The sequence below is a fragment of the Thermobia domestica genome, chromosome 2 (genome assembly GCF_964235325.1).
Source record: "Thermobia domestica chromosome 2, izTheDome1.hap1.1, whole genome shotgun sequence".
NCBI lineage: Eukaryota > Metazoa > Arthropoda > Insecta > Zygentoma > Lepismatidae > Thermobia > Thermobia domestica.
This window is the reverse complement of record NC_137455.1, coordinates 52,785,304-52,806,020: the sequence shown is the minus strand read 5'-3', so window position 1 is coordinate 52,806,020 and position 20,717 is coordinate 52,785,304. Positions and strand designations below refer to the sequence as shown.

Below are 20,717 nucleotides of genomic sequence, written 5' to 3'. Positions count from 1 at the left end.
CTTAAATGAATGTACACCCAAGAGGAAGGGTGATGCAGGACAAATATTAAGTAGTGTGAAAGCAAGCATAGTCAGTCGTTGTTCTAACGGTCATAAAGAGAGCAGTCCAATGTTGTCAATTGTTCGCTAATTACCGACACTTCATGTCTGCAACGGCTAATATACATAATTAGATTACAAAAAATAAATAAATAAATAAATAAATAAATAAAATACAGTATTGAATTTTCAATCAAGAACATTAACCAGTTTTATGATAGTGTAGAATACCTAATACATTATAAAACAGGAAATTCAACACTTTTACCTTAAAATAACCACTTTCATACTGAGTAGATTGAATCAATTCTACATTTTGTCGGGAATCAATGGGATCACTTGTTTGTACTATAATAATAATAATAATAATAATAATAATAATAATAATAATAATAATAATAATAATAATAATAATAATAATAATAATAATAATAATAATAATGTGTTATAATAATTATTGATCTACTTAATGTTTGCATAAGACAGAATCTGTGCAAAAATGATTTAGCTATGTTTTAAGATGAAAACGAGCTACTATTCATATGGCTATAAATATTGAGGTTTGGAGAGTCTTACGAATAGAACAAAAAAAAAAAAAAAAAAATTGACAAAGTATGCATGCAAGAAATACTAGATAATGTTTGTATCAGTGATTAATGTTTACGAAACCAGTTTTAAAGTACCCAATCATAGCGCAAGAAATTCTACGATTTTAGTTCCTCTGAATTGGAAATGTGAAATTTTGAAAGGATTGACAGATTTTTTAAGCACATTTTAGACTTACTGTATAAAGCAAGTGAAAATTTTATGAGACCTGATTAATAGTTTTTAAGCAATTACGTTCAGAAACATTAAGCTTAAATGTAATTTTAAAGACTGCTGTTCTTAGCTTTTCGTTGTTTTAGATAGATAGAGAGCTTGACAATATTTACAGTGTTGACAAGGAATTATTGCTTAATTGACTTTTATCTACATTGTGTTTTATATTAGTGCTCCTCTTTTTACTATTTTCTTATTTATTATTTTTACTGTTATTATCATTAGTACGAAGGACATACTGAAAAGTGTGAGCAACATTTTTTCACAACCGTAATCTTTATTTGTAAGTGAAACCAAATATTCACCTCAATCTACAGACCTTTCTTTCACATTTCCACATAGTCTCTCTTTTTTTTCACACATTTTTCCCATCGTTCTGCAAGTGTGAAAATACCTTTGCGATAGAATTTCGTTCCAGCTACCCGTAGACATTGACGCACTGTTGCCGAATATCCTCCAGTGTCTCGTACTAATGGCCTCGCATCTGTTCCTTCACAAAACCGAAAAGATGGCAGTAGGAGGATGTCATGTCGGGGCTGTAGGGAAGACGTGGAAGTGTTTTCCACCCAAATCCCCTTATCTCCTCCATAGTGGCACGTGCAGTATGCGAATGCGCATTGTCCTGTTGAAGGACGATCTTTCCAGGACGTTTATCACGCAAGGCACGACGGAGCTTCAAAAGTGTCTGGATATAGCGGACAGAATTTATGGTTTGTCCAGTCTCAATAAAGTCAACCAAAATGCAACCCTGTGCATCCCAGAAGACGCTTCCCATAACTTTACCTACTGATTGCACTGTCTTCGCTTTTTTCTTCGATGGCGAATTCAAGTGGTGCCATTCCATACTCTGTCGTTTTGTTTCAGATTTATAATGATGGAACCACCTTTCATCTCAGTCACAATACTTGTCAAAAAGTCATCATCTTCATGTCAAAATCTCTGAAGAAGGGTTTGAGCAATGGTTAGTGTCTGACGTTTGTGGTCCTTGGTTAATAAACGCGGGACCAAACGGCACAAACCTTCCGATAACCTAAGCTGTGAAGTATTTCTTGCACCGCACTATGTCCAACACCAAGTTTTGCAGCGATTTCATTCACAGTGATACGCTATCTTTTCTAATCAGCTCATCAACCCTTAACTTGGGGCCTCGACCTCCCAAGGATTAGCACCCATTGCTATACACCGCTGACGTCGAGTGAGATTTGGTGAAAATATCTGTCTGGATAAAGATAAAAATATCTTGTTCTGTTTTAATTTTGTCCTATAATAAGCTTAATTCAACTAACTTTGTCCGTGTCACTCTCTTTAGCGATTTAATGTTTAGAACAGCCATTTCAATCTTTATACTCTTCGACGTCTTAGTTCACTGGTTGCATTCTCAATAAACGACACTGACAGAATAAGGAGGCAGACAGAAACCTGGGATTGGTAAGAGACAGTGGTGCTAGGCAAACAATGATATCTATGTTGTAACGATAGATTTGCAGATATGCTAGTAGCGGATCTATATTACTAATACACTGCCTACACTTACTTCATTCCATTTCCATACTGCGTCCTCTCCTCTCCTTTGCTCCACAAATTTCTCACAGAAAAACCGAAACCAGTTTTTGAAATCTTTAAAAAGCAGTTTTTTAAAACTGATTTAGTTTCCTAGCTAACCAGTTTTGGATTTTAAAATGTAGCTCAGTTTTTTTTTCAAATCGGTTTCGGCTTTTTATCAAATCGATTTCGGTTTGAAACCAGATCAGTTTTATGTGAAAAACTTATCACTTTTTTTTTCTTTAACTCGTTTAGAAATAAATACTGGAATGAAAAGTATCGGCCTTTGCGAAAATTACACTTTAAAAAAAGAAAAAGAAAAGAAAGAAAAAAGAAAACAAATTTCACTAAAAAAAAAACAAACCGGTTTTAGATAAAACCAAAATATCAGTTCTGTGTGTTTCTAGAAACCGGTTTCCGATTTTTTTGAAAAAACAGCTTTTGCTCAACCCAAATTTCCAACTGCCCACAGCAACACGTCTAAGCATGTTTTATGTAATGCTTGAAGCAACTGCTGAAAGCAACAGGCAAAGCAGAGTAGTGGAGGGATGAGTTGCGACAAAGATGTGAAGAATGTCCGATAAATTTAGTGTACAAGTTTATTATTATTACTATTATTATTTTGCCTATTATCACTGTCATTCCTTTATTGACGCACCAGGCTCGTTGTCCACTTTTTTCCTGTCCGTTTGGTTTTCTGAGAATAGGAGCAACACGCGATGACGTCACAGAGTAAAAAAATTGAAATTGTTGTTCTAGTACACGGTAGTCCAAATATAAGAGCCCAGGACCAGTCTTACGTACATGTCCAGGCCATTTTTATTTAGTTCACCCTGATTAAAATAAAACTTGTTTTTTGTTTCAACAGGGTGTAAATTTCGCTTTCTACATCGAATGCTCTTTACCACCGATTCCAAAACCTCCCGAAGAGATACCTTTACCAGTACAGGAAGACAATGAGGAAGAGAAAGGAGGTAAAGGAAAGAAGGATAAGGGAAAGAAGAAAGGGAAGAATATTGCCGAAGACATCAAAATAATCCCTTACGATGAAGTAATGGAGGCAGAAAGAATCACCAGAAGCCTACCAGCTGTTTGGGCACCGATCATCACATTCCCAGCACCCATCCAAATTAAGACGTGTGATCTTTCTGCGTTGCATAGATTCATGTCTGGGCAACAGATGAATGTTAAAATCCTTCTTGAAAAGGTAACTAATTAATTACAATTAATATAGTGTAATACTTAGCAACAGTTTATCTACACTGAGAAAAAATTGTAGGTGGCGTACTTAAAAAGATAGGTTACATGCGTAATTCCTATAGTTTTTGGACTTAACATACAGCAGAAGTATAACTGAAAAGGCATGTTTTATAATACTTTCTGTATAAGTGTTCCATCTATACGTACTTTCTGTATGAAACAATGTAGGCAGTCAGGATCTCACATACAAATGGACGTATATAACATATAGCTGACGAAGGTAACAAGTATATACATGTGATATACGGAAAACTGTTAGATGTCAGACATCCTGCAACGGCATGATGTAACATTTAAGGGCAGTGCGTATGTAGCATATGAATAACGTATGCTCCGTACTGATTTCTATAATAAGCAAGAGAATAACGTATATTTGTACAATATACCGCTGTCCGAAGAATGGATTTTTCTCTGTGTAGAGGAACTGGTCACAGTAGGTATAGAGATGTCCCACTCCTGGAAATGTTTCACTATACAGTAATTCCTGGATATCCCCCACTATATAGGAAATTCAACGAAATTCCTGGAGACATCTCAGTATACAGTAACTTGTGGAAATGCCTCCTCAATGTCGTTATTATTAGATATGGTCCACTATACAGTAATTCCTGGATATGTCTCACTAAACAGTAATTCCTGGAGATACCCCATTAATCTGCTGTAAACACTTGAGATGCCCGACTAAACTATAATTTGTGCAGATGCATCACTATACAACGCGGAAATCATTTGGAAAGGGTAGAGAGGGCGATTGTAGCCCCTGAGTTTAAGAAACATATGCTTTTTTAATAAATTGTAAACTAATATACTAATAAAAAACGTAAAACTCATGTCGGTGAAAAATCTTGCCCTTCTGACAAAATCTGAAATGACGTTATTGCTATACAATAATTCCTGAAGATGCCTCACTATACAGTAATTTCTGGAAATGTTTCATCATACATTAATTGTCTCACTATATAGTAATTCCCAGAGGTACCTCACTATACAGTAATTTCTGGAAATGTCCCAACTATGCAGTAATTCCTGGCCAATCCTCCACTATACAGTAAGTCCTGGATATGCCCTGTTATATACTAATTCCAAGAAATGCCTTACTACAGATTAATTCCTGAAGATACTTCAGTGCAGAGCAGCGTTTCCCAACCTTTTTCAACTTGCGGCACACTATGGGTAAATATAAAATATCATGGTATCTTTTTTCTGTGATTACTGATCTCCTCACAGAGAAGAAAGTTCGATCATTGATTTTCTACCATGGTAAATCATTATGTTTATTTTTCATTCTAATTTAAAAATAGAAAACAATTGCAATGAAATATTGGACTTAGGTTTTTAAAAATACGCTTTCTTTTTCGAAAACTGCATGCAAACTTTCACTAACAAGCAGGATCACTAAATAACGAACGAACAAACAAATCTCTTTTACTTTTAAAACACAAATGTAGGTAATTCGTATGCATGTTTGTTTTGTCGAAAGGATTGAATATTTTAAAATTTCAAGTTACGAAATAGTCTGCAACAATAAAGAAGCAACAATGGTCATAACGTCATAACAATGATAACAAATACCTTTTTTAATATTAAAAATGTACAGAAAAGTAACGCGGTATGAAACTTAAAATTGTAGATTCATATTAGAGGTTCATAGTAATGTGAAATACAAATATACATTTTTCCCCATGTCCTGCAATTTAATTGCTATAGAATTAGTAATTTTGTTTCGATTTACTCGCGGCACACCAGCGGCCCATTCACGGCACACCAGTGTGCCGCGGCACACCGGTTGGGAAACGCTGGTGTAGAGGAATTCCTGAAGATGCATCACTATACAGCTTGAGCGTCATTTGAGAGGGCAGGCGGCAATTACAGCTCCTGAGTTTGAAAAACTCGTTTTTTTTTAAATAAATTTTATACCATTATACTAATAAAAAAAGTAAAACTCTTATATCGGTGGAAAATCTTGTTCTTCCCCCTTGAGAAAATTTGAAATATCAATAGAGATATCCCACGGTACAGTGATTCCTCGAAATCCCTCACTATACAGTATTTCTAAGTACCTCACTATGTAGTAATTCTGGAAGTGTGCCATTATACAGTAATTCCTGAGAATCCCCAGTATACATTAAGTCCTGGAAATGAATCACCATACAGTAATTCCTAAAGATGTCCCACTATACAGTAATTCCTGAAGATGTCCCATTATCCAATAAATTCTGGAGATATCTCACTATACAGTAATTTCTAAAGATCTCCCACTGAACTGTAATTCATGGAGGCACCTCACTACACTGTAATTCCTGACGATGCTTCAATATACAGTAATTCCTGGAGATGCATCATTATACAATAATTCCTGGAAATACTCCACTGCTCCCAGGGGTTTATCCACTGAGGGATGATGAGAGCCCCGAAATGACTTTGTGGCCCCGAAATGAAATTCGCCCTCTAACAAGTTTACTACACCAAAAGACCTACTCTTATTTCTATTAGTTATAAATGACCAACGGTCTTAATTCATTATTGTAACACTCTTCTATTCGCGAACGACCTTAAAATATTCTCCAAGCTTAATTCGCTTTAGGATTGTGTAAATCTGCAAATAGACTTGTGCAATATTAACTCTTTGCGGCATAGTGATGCATTTTTTGCATCACCGATTTATTAAACGATGTTGCATAGTGATGCACTTATTGCATTTCCTTAGTGAACGCTCAGCTGATACTTGCACAGTGCTGCAATTTTGAATCACTTATTCGATGTAATTACGATGTTTGTTACTAGGTGGCCCGTCATGTTATTTTCAGTCAATTGTCATATTTTCATGTTTTGTGGTTCTGTTATGGTTCTGTTTGCACGTAGTGAATGCGGTGATAATTAAATTGGTAATGTTATTGGTAATCGTGCTAATTTATGTATTTTGTCTATGAGTTCTTGTATTTTAGATTCTTGAAATGTAGTGCAGGTGATGTAGAAGTTACCCGAGTTAAATTAGTAATTTTTTAATGTTATTTGTTGTGATGCAGAAGTTGCATCACTGTACAACAAGCCGATAAAAAGTATATTGGTTATTTAAACGTGTGTTCCTCATACGACGCAAGTTACGTGTAAAATATTCATTGATGGTACCATGGGCGGCGATTAGGGGGGGGCAAAGGGGGGCAGTTGCCTCCGCACTTTTTTTAAGTAACCAATTAATGTATATAGTTTCATTTGGAAATGTAACGATTTTGTATGTGTTACTGATTAATAGGAAAAAATGCTGCCATATAATATTTGCTGTTGCGTGAATACGTATTGGTTGTCTTCCCGTGGAGTAAAGAAAGCTACAGTAATTGCATTTTAATCGCCACAGAAAATAACCCCAAAAAATAACCTATTCGAGCACAATTTCAGCATACTATAATTTCTTCTTACAAGGGCTCGATATGTTAGTGAGCCACTTTGAAGCTAATCGAAAGAACATTATGCAAAAAAGTAGGGCCTATTTCACAAGTTATTCTTTACTTGCACAAAAATTGACAGTTCCTAAAATGTCTTTTCTTCTTTCTAAAGTAAGGAATATCGATTAAAAAGAGCGTGATAAGAAACAACTTCTACCTTTTCCATTGTTTTGTAGTGTAATATACGAGTGAAGTGTTGTGTTTAAGGATGTACGAGTGTATATACAATAAAATTTAGTAAATTGAACATAATTCTAGGTTTTAAGTTTATTTTGTATAACTGAAGTGTGGATTGTAAGTATTGTTGTGTTTTGATGTGTTCCAAGAAAGTGAAATCTGCACCTAATGGCAACGAACATATTTCAAGAAGTTGCAAAAGCAAATATTTCTTTAAATGTCGTAGCATATGCTTGTAGTATTTACTATCTTTCATTTTCTAAGAGTAATAACATACATTTAATAGCATGTGTGGAATTAAATATTATGTTTTTCATTAATCCTCAGTTTCAATATAACTTTTGCAAAACAAGCATCATTATTCATTACCATGATTAATATTATCCTTTCTATTTATTTGTTTTGCAAATTTAGTAAATAATCTGATCACACAATTTTCCAGACAGAATTTAAAGATGCTCATGAGCAAGGAATCAAATCTCTTCTTACACTTTCGTTGTTTATGAGTACAAAGGGCTAGTATCTACTTGCGTTGTTCTTCTCAATTTACTTAATAAACTATTATATACGATATACGGTATTTTAACTGAAAATATAGTATCGTATTAGGTATACAACCTTTCGTCAAACAAAATGTTAGAAACAATCAGGAAAACTAACATTTATATACAAATATTCAGATCATGTCTTGCCCCCTCACTTTTAACGTCCAACCGCCGCCACTGGATGGTACTAAGAAAATGATAGAATACAATAACACCAATAATGTAATCTTGGGGGTGCTCTGAGGGTACAGTCCTACCTCAGAAAATTTCGTTTCTAAGAAAAGCCTTGAGAAATGCCGTCCTTCCACTTCAAAAAATTAATTTTGGTGTCCTTTCCCTGCCAAAAAGAAATTATAATGAACAAAGATAGCCCATGGGTAACGGCGTGACGTCATATGCGTTCTACTTATTTCATAATACATAATATTACTTAATATTACATAATACATAATTTCATAATACACAATACATAATTTAGTTTTAGATAAAATGCATCATATTTATGGAAAGGCATTAGTGTTGTTGCACAGTGATGCAATAAAGGCATCACTCCATTTTGGCGCCAATAATTATAAACTACGATAAAATATATTATAGCTGTATTTTATAGGGTCTAACATATTCAAAAATACATGTGGTTTATATTTACTAAAGAATTATTTTTCGCGTGCAACATGGGGGTATGAAGAAAATATTTATTCGTACCGCAAAGAGTTAAGGGGTCAGACTACTAAATATTTTTCAGAAGCTAACAATTTTTCTTTTGCCAGTTTTTCGTAAATGAAAAGAAATAATGAAATGTAACTTACCTCAGTAATAGATAATGCTATTCTACAACCGAGAATACGATTCGGAAGAATTTTCAGTGTTGCCAGAAAATTTATTATGAGAGTAGCCATTTCTTTATTATGAGAATAGTAAAGAGTTTCAAAACGTGTTACATTAATGAAACTCTACTTCTGTTTTGTGAGATCTCAATTAGAAAATGGGACTCTATCTTAGTCACCAAAAACACTGAAATACATTGATGTGATTGAAAGGATATACATGTTCACTTATTTTTTATTATGAATATATATATATATATATATATATATATATATATATATATATATATATATATATATATATAAATTTCATACCTCCAACTTAAACGAACACTCACATTGTGTTCTTCTGTATTTAAAAAAAGTCGTAAATTTGAATGTTATAGAACATCTTTTTCCTTATTAGAAGTGAAATGGTCGAAAACATCCAAACATGTATTCTCTTACTTTTAAATTAGAACTTAAATGCCGAATTCGAACACATCTAACCTGAATGAATCATCACGTTAAAATTGTGAATGTGCTAAATTCGACTTTGGGTTATAAGCATTTTAATATTCAACTTACCCCGAAAAATCAGTATATAGATTTAGGTACATGTTTTAGGAATTGACGGTAACATCTAATATACTCATATTTCACAAATAGGACTTTGGTATTTGAATCTGTGTGCCCCAAAGAACATGAAGCTGCTCTTAGGTGAAAATAGCAAAAATTGGACATTCGCGGTTTTGGTATTGGACCGAAGATTTGTCAGTTTCACAATAAAGAGTCGAAATTTGTAATATGCAGGAAAATTGCTTCCTTTCCCCAATTTAAAAGCTCGTTTTTCAAAAAATGCTGAAATGCATGTTTAGGTATTTCTAATGGTTAAAACATGTGCCGTTTTCACCTAACGTGAGATACGTTATTAAAAAAAAAAAAAACTAAATGAAAGGATTTGAATATGATGTAACCTTCCTTAAGACATGCATTAAAAAAATCCCTTTTGTATCCTTTCTTTTCATGAGAAAAGAAGTCTTGTCCAAATTTTATTTCTAGCTATAGTATTTTGGACTTAATACCGATAAATGAGTCAGGTTTATTCTTTTACGTAATAGTAACGTGTGCTACAGATTTCAAATTGCAATGACGTAATATCTTAGAAACTTTTACGGTTAGGGGCCCATCAGAAATTTTTAACAATGTGTACTAAGAAAACCTAAGGATGTAGGCCTATTTTATGAACTTCTTAGGATAAGAAACAAAATAATAGAAAATTATTATTTCACTAAATATTTTGGATATTTTTGACTCACACTCAAGCTATCAGGACTCGAAATGGTCTTAATTATAAGAATTTACTAAATTGTAATGCCACAGAAATTTAACCATTATGTCTATTCAACATCGTAAATAAATGTAATACTCACTGGCTAATTCAGCTTACGAGGGAACCTATCCAAGTGTAACTCTGACTTCGAGTCGAGACTATGGCCGTTGGATACCTTGTCCCAAAAGAACATAACACGAAAAGGAATACATCCTCGATCTGAACCGTTGCAGAGATATGAGTGTGAAAAGTTAGAAATTGAGCTCCATACTATACATTACAAAGTCAGATTCCGGGTCAGATTTTTCGGAAACGGCCGGGTAAGGAAACTCAGCGAATACATATCAAATTAGTATGGGGAGCCCAGCACATTTTAAATGAAAAGATTGTGTCCCCTGGACACTCGCAGGGTTCCAGGTGGGGTTCAACTCAAAATTTGAAAATGGAACTGGGGGTCAAGTAGTATAGTGTATGAAAGCTATTGTTAAATAAAAGAAGATAGAACAAATCTCAACTCTCTACGATAACCCTGTGCAAGCGGGCAACTGGTCAAAATGTCAATACAACCTACATCAGAAAATCTATGGCCACGCTTCTAAATCCGTTAAGTTGAAACAATACCAAACAGAAAAACACGTTTAAAAGTGCAAGGTATTGAAGTAAAGCAAATTGCTGCAGAGTCTCTCACAGAGTCGCACAACGGACCTTATCCAAGTATAAGTGGGACTTCGAATGACCAATGGACCATAGAATGACCATGACCATTAAATTTCGTGTCCTAGAAGAGAAAGGATACATTGTCAATCGCAGCCGTCGTGGAGGGTGGGAAGTTCAGAAAGCAACGGTATATGCTTCGCGAATCGGGACCCCATATTCGCAGATTGCACCGTGAAATTTCTATCGCGGGATTTGCTGAACGAGAAACATAATGGTAAAGACGAAAAGGAGTGACCTTGAAACTGTGAAGCAACTTGGAGAGGAGTGGGGTTGGAAAAAACTGGAATAATGGTGCAGAAATAAAATATATCGCGGGGTGCTTTTCTAGGGCTATAGGGAATGGTCAAGAATAATATTTCGTTAAAATATAAAGTTGGAAACCAGTTTAATAGTTGTAAACTCGGGAAAGAAAACGATAACCAAGTGGGGTGAGAGATGAGCCAAAACATAGTGAACGCACCAGAAGGTAGTGTTTCATAGAATATTGACACACAAAATACCCTGTGACAATACAATATTGATTTACATCAATATGCAATTTATTGGAAGAATATGTGGATGAAATATAAGTAAACAAAACTATCTCTAAAGAAAATAGACATTCAACTTCGCATATATGTGTTGGTATATTTACAGAATGTTACTTCAATTAAGAAAACATATATTGCACTAGACACAATGAAAACAGACTCTCTCCAGAAAATGCATTAAAGAAATACACTTGTTACAATAAGCACATCGAATAAACACTCCATCAAAACAGGAACTCGTAATTGGTTATGTACCAAAGATTGTATGTTTAAAAGAAACTGCGTATTTTGGGCAATGTTAATATTGTCCAGTGAAATTCGAATAGTGTCGTATGTTACCTGGCCCGTTACCAAGCATTTCCATTGCCGGAGGAAGTACATATCATTAGGCTAGACTAAAGCTGTTGTTCCCGGAGGGATTGTAGCCAGGTCAATGCAATGATCAAGTGCACATTTGCAGTCTTCGGGGTGGTCGGCGTCATCTGGCAGGATCGTTGAATCCAACAATTCGGCAAGGAGTGTTTGCATGCACAAGGTGTTTTGCCCGCACCAGCAATCTAACATAACCAATGTTTTACCTTCGGTGGGTATCGTTGCCTTCACGAAGTTGTTTACGTGAGCTCGGGACATCTTTGCAGATTTACTACATGTGACGAATAAATTCCGTGATAGAGTGCCACTCAATTGCTCAAGAATACGGGGTCCGAATTCATTACCCGTTGTTTCTTGTAAACATACAAATAGTGGGCTAAGGAAGTTGCCTGTTGTGGTTATGGATGGCATTATTATATGTGTAGGTACACTTGTTTTTGTTGCCCACGCATAGATAGGTTTTGTTCTCGCCAATATCGGTTAGCGTACGAGTAGACGTGAATTCCATTGCAAAACCCGCCTGATCGGCGAACTTAACGGATTTAAAAGAATGGCCATAGATTTTCTGATGTAGGTTGTATTGACATTTTGACCAGTTGCCCGCTTGCACAGGGTTATCGTAGAGAGTTGAGATTTGTTCTATCTTCTTTTATTTAACAATAGCTTTCATGCAATATGCTACTTGACCCCCGGTTCGATTTGCAAATTCTGAGTTGGACCCGGCCTGGGACCCTTCGAGTGTCCCGGGGACACAATTTTTTCGTTCAAAATGTGCTGGGCTCCCCATACTAATTTGATATGTATTCGCTGAGTTTCCTTACCCGACCGTTTCCGAAAAATCTGACTCGGAATCTGACTTTGTAATGTATAGTATGGAGCTCAATTTCTAACTTTTCACACTCATATCTCTGCAACGGTTGAGATCGAGGATGTATCCGTTTTCGTGTTATGTTCTTTTGGGACAAAGTATCCAACGGCCATAATCTCGACTCGAAGTCAGAGTTACACTTGGATAGATTCCCATGTTAGATGAATCTCCTAACTTTGGTTTTTCACTATCAGATCTTAATTTAAACTCCCTGAGTCAACTCTTCGTTCCCAACCAGCACGACTCTTTTCTGGGATCCGGATGCTTCCTAGTAGTAGCGAAGACCTTAGCTCAGACCTTCTAATGAAATCCCTTATACTGTTATTTCCTTACAGGAAAACTTCCTATAACTGTGGTGAGATGCCTATGTAACTTTTTTTTTTATTTCCTTAAACAAATAGCTTGATTATCACTACCTTATTTTACAATAGCCAAAACAAATTTCCAAAATATATGTTTGAATTTTCAGTACTTTGCAATAGTATAAATGATGAACGCATAGTCACTTTAATAATAAGCTTCATCTTAAGAGGTGGGTTGGTTATCATAACTCTTAGGTTTTCAGAATACGAAGTTTTTTTTCGAAAATTACTCATGAGAATTGACTATCATCCATATCATTTTATTAAGCTCACTGAAATATATCGATTGGTAGCGTATATCGTCTTTAGGCTTTATTTTTTGTTATAGTATAATGATAATGTAGAATGTAAACTTTTGATAGTAATTCCCCTTCAAACACAGGGATAAATACCGTATTGACTTTCGTTTTTTTTAGATTCCCAAACATTTGTAAATATTACATGAAACATTATGGCATGGCTGTTTACCGTTTAAGGCAGTGGTTCCCAACTGGTGTGTCGCAAACTTTTAGAATTTTAAAAATCATCAAGCGTTAATAATTAGTTAAAACAAATTTTGAGACTGACAGTAGGGTGGGGTCACTTGCGGGTGTTTTTTTTCCTACTGCGCATGCGCAAACCCTCGACGCTGATTGGCTGGCGCAGGTCACGTGACCCCGCCACGCCCCTTGACGCTGATTGGCTGGCCACGCCCCCGGCCACGCCCCTTCACGCTGATTGGTCGGTGCAGGCCACGCCCCCTGGCCACGCCCCTTGACGCTGATTGGCTGGCCACGCCCCTTGACGCTGATTGGCCGGTGCCGCCCACGCCCCTTCACGCTGATTGGTCACGCTCTTTTACGACCTCCTATCTACTGCGCTGACTGGCTGGCAGCGGACCCCGCCCCGTTCACGCCGATTGGCTGGCAGCGGACACCCACCGATTGGCTGGCGTCAGACCTCGCCCCCTTGACGCTGATTGGCCGGCCACGCGCACGGTCCGCGCAGATCGACCGGCGCCGGATTACCGTCCACGCACATGCCACATAAGATCCGTTCCCTTTTATGACCACTTTTAACATAGCAGAAATTACACAGAGACTACGAACACATAACATAGCACATATAACATAAGACTATCTAACATAGCAGGGGTGCACTCGTTCCCTTTTATGAGCACTTTTAACATAGCAGAAATTACACAGAGACTACGAACACATAACATAGCACATATAATATAAGACTATCTAACATAGCAGGGGTGCACTCGTTCCCTTTTATGAGCACTTTTATCATAGCAGATATTACACAGAGACTACGAACACATAGCAGAAATTACATAAGACTAGCAGAGCTAATAAAAGACTATGGCTTATTTAACATAACATAGCAAAGATTCGTTCCCTTTTATGAGCACTCTTTTTAAACATAGCAGAGAATAATGGGGGTGTATTCGCCCTCCATTTTGAGACCAATTTTTGACCTACTGCGCATATGCGCAAAACTGTTCCGATTTCGCCGTTAAAAAAATAACAACACACACAGCAGACCGCAGACTGTTCCGGTTAATTGACAGATTACGGCTATGCGCAGAAACATAAAATAAGACATAACACCTCCGTTCTCTTTTACGAGCACTTTATAGCAACATAATAGAGCAGAGAATAAAAAATAACAACCACACACACACACACAGACACACACACTTGATTGCTTATGCGCAGTAAAATTAAATTTCCAATTAATTACACATTGCACGCATGCGCAGAAAAATTACACTAGACTACAGCCTGTTCCAGTTGCAGTGCCGGTTCCGGTTCAATAAAGCAGACTACGTGCAACAAGCAGGCCATAAAAGGCTATGACCTATTTTTCATCTCCTAAATAACATAGTATACACCCACACTTGGTTGCGTATGCCAAATCCAATTTAGTAGAAATAACACGCATGCGCAGAAACATTTATATTTCCGATTCGACCATGCTGGTAAGAATACCACACTTATTTCTACCTGGGTCTTATAATTTATGTGGGATACGCCCTTTCTATGACAATTTTAACCGATTTGGATGAAACTCGGTATATGAGGGTTTTCGAACATGCTGATTACGAATATCATACTTATTTTTACCTGGGTCTTATGGTTCATGTGGGATACGTCCTTTCTATGATAATTTTAACCGATTTGGATGAATCTCGGGATATGGGGGTTTTCGGCCATGCTGATTACCAATACCACACCTACTTTTACCTGGACGTCGTTTGTATGACACTTAAAACCTAATAACTCAAAAACGGGTCCACATATTGAGGTCGTGTTTCCACATTTAGTAACGGGTCACCACCAACCACAAGTTCCAAAATAATGACCATCGAGGTCAAAGGTCAACCTACTTAAAACCTAATAACATGAAAACTGAGCCACATATTGAGGTGCTGTTTCCAAATCTAGTAACTGGTCACCAACTACTACAAGTTCCAAAATAATGACCATCGAGGTCAAAGGTCAACATACTTAAAACCTAATAAAACGAAAACGGAGCCACATATTGAGGTGCTGTTTCCAAATCTAGTAATTGGTCATCAGGTACTACAAGATCGAAAACATTGACCATCGAGGTCAAAGGTCAACCTACTTAAAACCTAATAACACGAATACTGGGCCACATATTGAGATGGTGTTTCCAAGTCTGGTAATTGGTCATCAGGTACTACAAGACCCAAAACATTGACCATCGAGGTCAAAGGTCAACCTACTTAAAACCTAATAACACGAAAACGGGGCCACATATTGAGATGGTGTTTCCAAGTCTGGTAATTGGTCATCAGGTACTACAAGATCCAAAACATTGACCATCGAGGTCAAAGGTCAACCTACTTAAAACCTAATAACACGAAAACTGAGCCACATATTGAGGTCGTGTTTCCACGTTTAGTAATTGGTCATCAGGTACTACAAGTTCCAAAATAATGACCATCGAGGTCAAAGGTCAACATACTTAAAACCTAATAACACGAAAACTGAGCCACATATTCAGGTCGTGTTTCCACGTTTAGTAATTGGTCATCAGGTACTACAAGTTCCAAAACAATGACCATCGAGGTCAAAGGTCAACATACTTAAAACCTAATCACTCGAAAACGGAGCCACATATTGAGATGCTGTTTCCAAATCTAGTAATTGGTCATCAGGTACTACAAGATCCAAAACAATGACCATCGAGGTCAAAGGTCAACCTACTTAAAACCTAATCACTCGAAAACGGATCCATATATTGAGGTGCTGTTTCCACATTTAGTAATCGGCCACCAACTACTACAAGTTCCAAAACATTGACCATTGAGGTCAAAGGTCAACCTACTTGAAACCTAATCACTCGAAAACGGATCCACATATTGAGATGGTGTTTCCAAATCTACTAATAGGTCATCAGGCACTACAAGTTCCAAAATAATGACCATCGTGGTCAAAAGGTTAAAATACTTAAAACCTAATCACTCGACAACTGAGACACATATTGAGATGGTGTTTCCAAATCTAGTAATTGGTCATCAGGTACTACAAGTTCCAAAACAATGACCATCGAGGTCAAAGGTCAACCTACTTAAAACCTAATCACTCGAAAACGGAGCCACATATTGAGATGCTGTTTCCAAATCTAGTAATTGGTCATCAGGTACTACAAGATCCAAAACAATGACCATCGAGGTCAAAGGTCAACCTACTTAAAACCTAATCACTCGAAAACGGATCCATATATTGAGGTGCTGTTTCCACATTTAGTAATCGGCCACCAACTACTACAAGTTCCAAAACATTGACCATTGAGGTCAAAGGTCAACCTACTTGAAACCTAATCACTCGAAAACGGATCCACATATTGAGATGGTGTTTCCAAATCTACTAATAGGTCATCAGGCACTACAAGTTCCAAAATAATGACCATCGTGGTCAAAAGGTTAAAATACTTAAAACCTAATCACTCGACAACTGAGACACATATTGAGATGGTGTTTCCAAATCTAGTAACTGGTCATCAACTACTACAAGTTCCAAAATAATGACCATCGTGGTCAAAAGGTTAAAATACTTAAAACCTAATCACTCGAAAACGGAGGCACATATTGAGGTGCGGTTTCCAAATCTAGTAATAGGTCATCAACTAGTACACGTTAAAAACGTACTGACTTTCGAGGTCAAAGGTCAAATATTTAAACCTTAATAACTTGTAAACGGAGTCAGCAAGAGATTTCTGTGTCCTATTCTTTTTTTTGTTCCAAGCAGAAAAAGTGAAGAATGAATAAATTTTAGTGACGTATTTGCTATTGTACTAACGAGAAAAAAAATCAAAACAACGCCATTTTTAACTAGCTCAGAATTTCTGTACATTTTGGTTATTCAAAATAATTTGGATGGACTAACGAAAAAGAAAGCAGAGATATGCCACTTTAGGTAGCTGAGAATTTAAAGAAACAAAGGGAACCTACTCAATTTTCTATCAACGAGAAATGCCATATTTCAACTACCTCAGAGTTTATGTCTTCTTGTACTAATTAAATAAACGAAGGAATAATGTACCAATGAGAAATGCCATTTTTTTCTAGACCATGTTCTAATATTTAAACAAACGAAGGGGTGAATTTGAGTGACCTATTCAATTTTGCACCAACGAGAAATAACGGCGTATTTTAATTCATTTTGTACTATTTAAATGAACAAACAATCGGATAAATTTAACCGGCTCAGAAGTGTACTATTTAAACAAACGAAGGTCTCATGAGTGAGATTTCCAATTTTGTAGCAAGAAGGACTATTTTCTAACTAACTCAAATTTGGATGGAGTGATTAGTTTTGTTCGAACCAGAAAAATTTGATTGGATTATTTCCTTATGTACCAACTGGGAAAAGTGAAGGAATAAATTTGGGTAGAATATTTAGTTTTGTACCTAGCAAAATAAGAAAAAGAAGTGAAGAACGAATAACATGTACCAACAAACAAAATGGAGCACCAGCGACAAAAAAGAAATCGAAGGAGGAATAAATTTGGGTGACCTAATCAGTTTGTAATAAGCAGAATCAGCATTCTATACTTTTTTTCTCCCATTCATTGGGGTTGTCCTATTTCCTTTTGTACCAACGAGAACCATATTTAACAGACATAGAATCTGTACCAAACAGAAAAGACGAGCTACACGATTAAACAAAGCAATCAATTTTTAACTAGCTCAGAATTTATGTGCCTTTTGTAACGAAGAAACAAATTTGAAGGAAGTTCATTTTAACTAATCCTGCTGCGAGTAGATCAATTAGTACATAGTAAAAAAATAAAACAATATGACATTATTGCGACTTTCATTTTCGAATACATACGAATTAGGCCACTATGGCAAAAAAATTCTCGAAAACTCTCTCCTTATGCTTTAGAAACCCGCTAGTAGGGCGTCGATTCAGTAATCCATATTGGAGTATACCTTTTATACAACAAACAAGTCTACTGTCTTCGGCACGCATTTTAGACCAAGGGCAGCAAGACACTATATTAAATAACACTTCTGCTGGATAGAAATTCGATTCTCTCGATCTTCTGCTTTACTTGGAAATTATCCACATCTTAGAATTTATCAGGTTACATCTAGTAAAAGAAAACGAACAGATAATTTTGAGACAGTTCCATATGGGTAAATACAGTATTAGTAGAGATAAGGAGAGAGTGAAAAAAAATGGAAAATTAAATTTTAAATCATTATTATTATTATTATTTTAGAGGTCAAAAGGAAGAATAAATGAATTTGAGTGGCATATGTACGGAATTTAGTTTTGTAAAGGGCAAAAAAATTGAATGGAATATTTTATTTTGTACCAGCTGGGAATTTAGTGTTGCACCATTGTATCAATTTAAGTATTTTTGTACTATTTAGTACCACCGAGAAGGTGTAGAATATTTAGTTTTGTTGGCTTCTTTATTTTGTATTAACGACTAAAGCCTTTAACACATACTTGGTTGTGTGCATTATAATGGCCGAAGTTTTTCATTTCCCCGTGGTACAACGTAATGGTCGCCCCGCTTATTCTAGGTCTACAGTTAGATATTTTCGATTGGATAATGGTAAAAAGCCACGTTTTGTTGAGCACAATGCCCACTATAACGATGTGGTAGACAATTATTTGATGGATAGATATTTGTTTAATAGTCGATATAACAAATGGTATATGATAGAATTTGTTAAGCATTTATCGCATGTAGATATTAAGATAGACTTTTTTGTCGTTGGTTACTCGTTTAACTGCACACAGTTCTCTTTTCCAATCAGCTACCTTTTTTGCCATGAAAACTAAGGGTAATAGTTATACTGTGATAGCTTTCTTTCGCTATGGGGGAACGCAGGACACTTTGGATGAGTTATTAAAGTTTTGAAATCATGTGTGCGAGTTCAGGCCAAGTATCCAGATTGCAGATTTACTTGGCTGCTTTACACGATGTGGTAAAACTGGCCTTTTTGTGGTATCTCCTGATACCTATCTGTTGGACCTCGCGGTATTTGGAAACTTGGTGAAAAAGAATAACAAATGGTTTTTCTCACAATAAAGCTATACATACAGAATTATCCATTATGGCAAAAAATACTACTTTCTCCTTATGCTTAGTTGGAGTAGACTTCGATACATTGTGTAAGAATTTCCAAATAATAGCGGTATTGCACTGTACTTATAATAGTCTGTAATAGTGCAGTTTATTGTAGTCTACCAGCAATAATGATCTTATCTAAGAGAGTTATTAGGTAAAGATAACAATTACACCTCCATTCTGCGAACACATTTATAAGACCATATTCTGCTACTCAAACAAACGAAGGAATAAGCTCAGAATTTCTATACCTTTTTTGCGCTATTCAAATAAACGAGGGAATAATCCTATTCACTTTTAGTTTTGTACCAACCACAAGAAAAGGGAAGAAGGACCATTATAACAAGCTCACTATTTTTATACCATTTTGTATTATTCTATTTCATTTTTGTAACTATCAGAAGAAAAGCTCAGAATGTTATACCTTTGTGATGCTACATTTTGTATTATTTTTGTGTCATCCAGAGAACAATTTAAATTGCCTCTCCCGTCACTAAGAAAGGCTTATAAAATATTTCAACGTAAGATTTAACAAACCAGGATTGCGTCATAATTCAATTATAACTTAATTCATAGCAATTAGCGTACTAAAGAAAACTGATGAAGGACGACGAATCATAACAGCATGCATGACCATTTTTGATCACAGTGGTGATTGAGGAAAAAAGCAGAAGGAATCATATAAGAGTAAGAAAAGTTTTCAAAGTTCCATGTTGCTGCAGATATTTAAGCAGCGTTACGAATGCGTTACCTAACACTTGTATTGCTAAGGTACTGCCTATTGCTCAACGATTCAATTATTTTTTAAACTTTCTTTCCTCGTCTAAGTCCAAAAGACAAATATATATTTTTGCATTTATGTATTTTATTATAATGGAATATAAGATTATGGAGTATATTTGGAAATAATAGAACATACATCATGACGTTATATTAACAAATTATTTTATATTGCTTGAAACATATTAAACACGGAGAATGCATAGAATGCTTTTATTGTAGGTTTATAAGTAGATGTGTCACACTCGATTTGTTTTTGCGAAAGAGTAGAAAAATGACTAGCACGGAAACTGCTTATGTTTCACCTAGAGAAAAAGAAATTCAGCGTGAAAACGAGAAACCTATACTGTTAATCCAGCCGTCTGACCCCGATTTGCCAGATGAATTACGTGATAAAGTGAGAATCATATATCCAACACAAGAAATAGAAGAAGTGTATTATTTTAGACGTTATAATAGATATAATGATGAAATACTCCCGGAAAGTGATGATGACAGTGTATCAAATATTACCTGTT

General features: G+C 35.8%; 1 protein-coding gene across 1 annotated transcript in view; it reads left to right on the top strand.

Moving 5' to 3' along the window:
- LOC145672139 (leucine-rich repeat-containing protein 43-like) overlaps positions 1-20,717 on the top strand; it is a 66,610-nt gene that overhangs the window by 28,833 nt on the left and 17,060 nt on the right. The window contains exon 5 of the mRNA XM_081741466.1: positions 3,269-3,607. Coding sequence (XP_081597592.1) covers positions 3,269-3,607 — 339 coding nt within the window. The remainder of the gene's footprint in view (positions 1-3,268; positions 3,608-20,717) is intronic.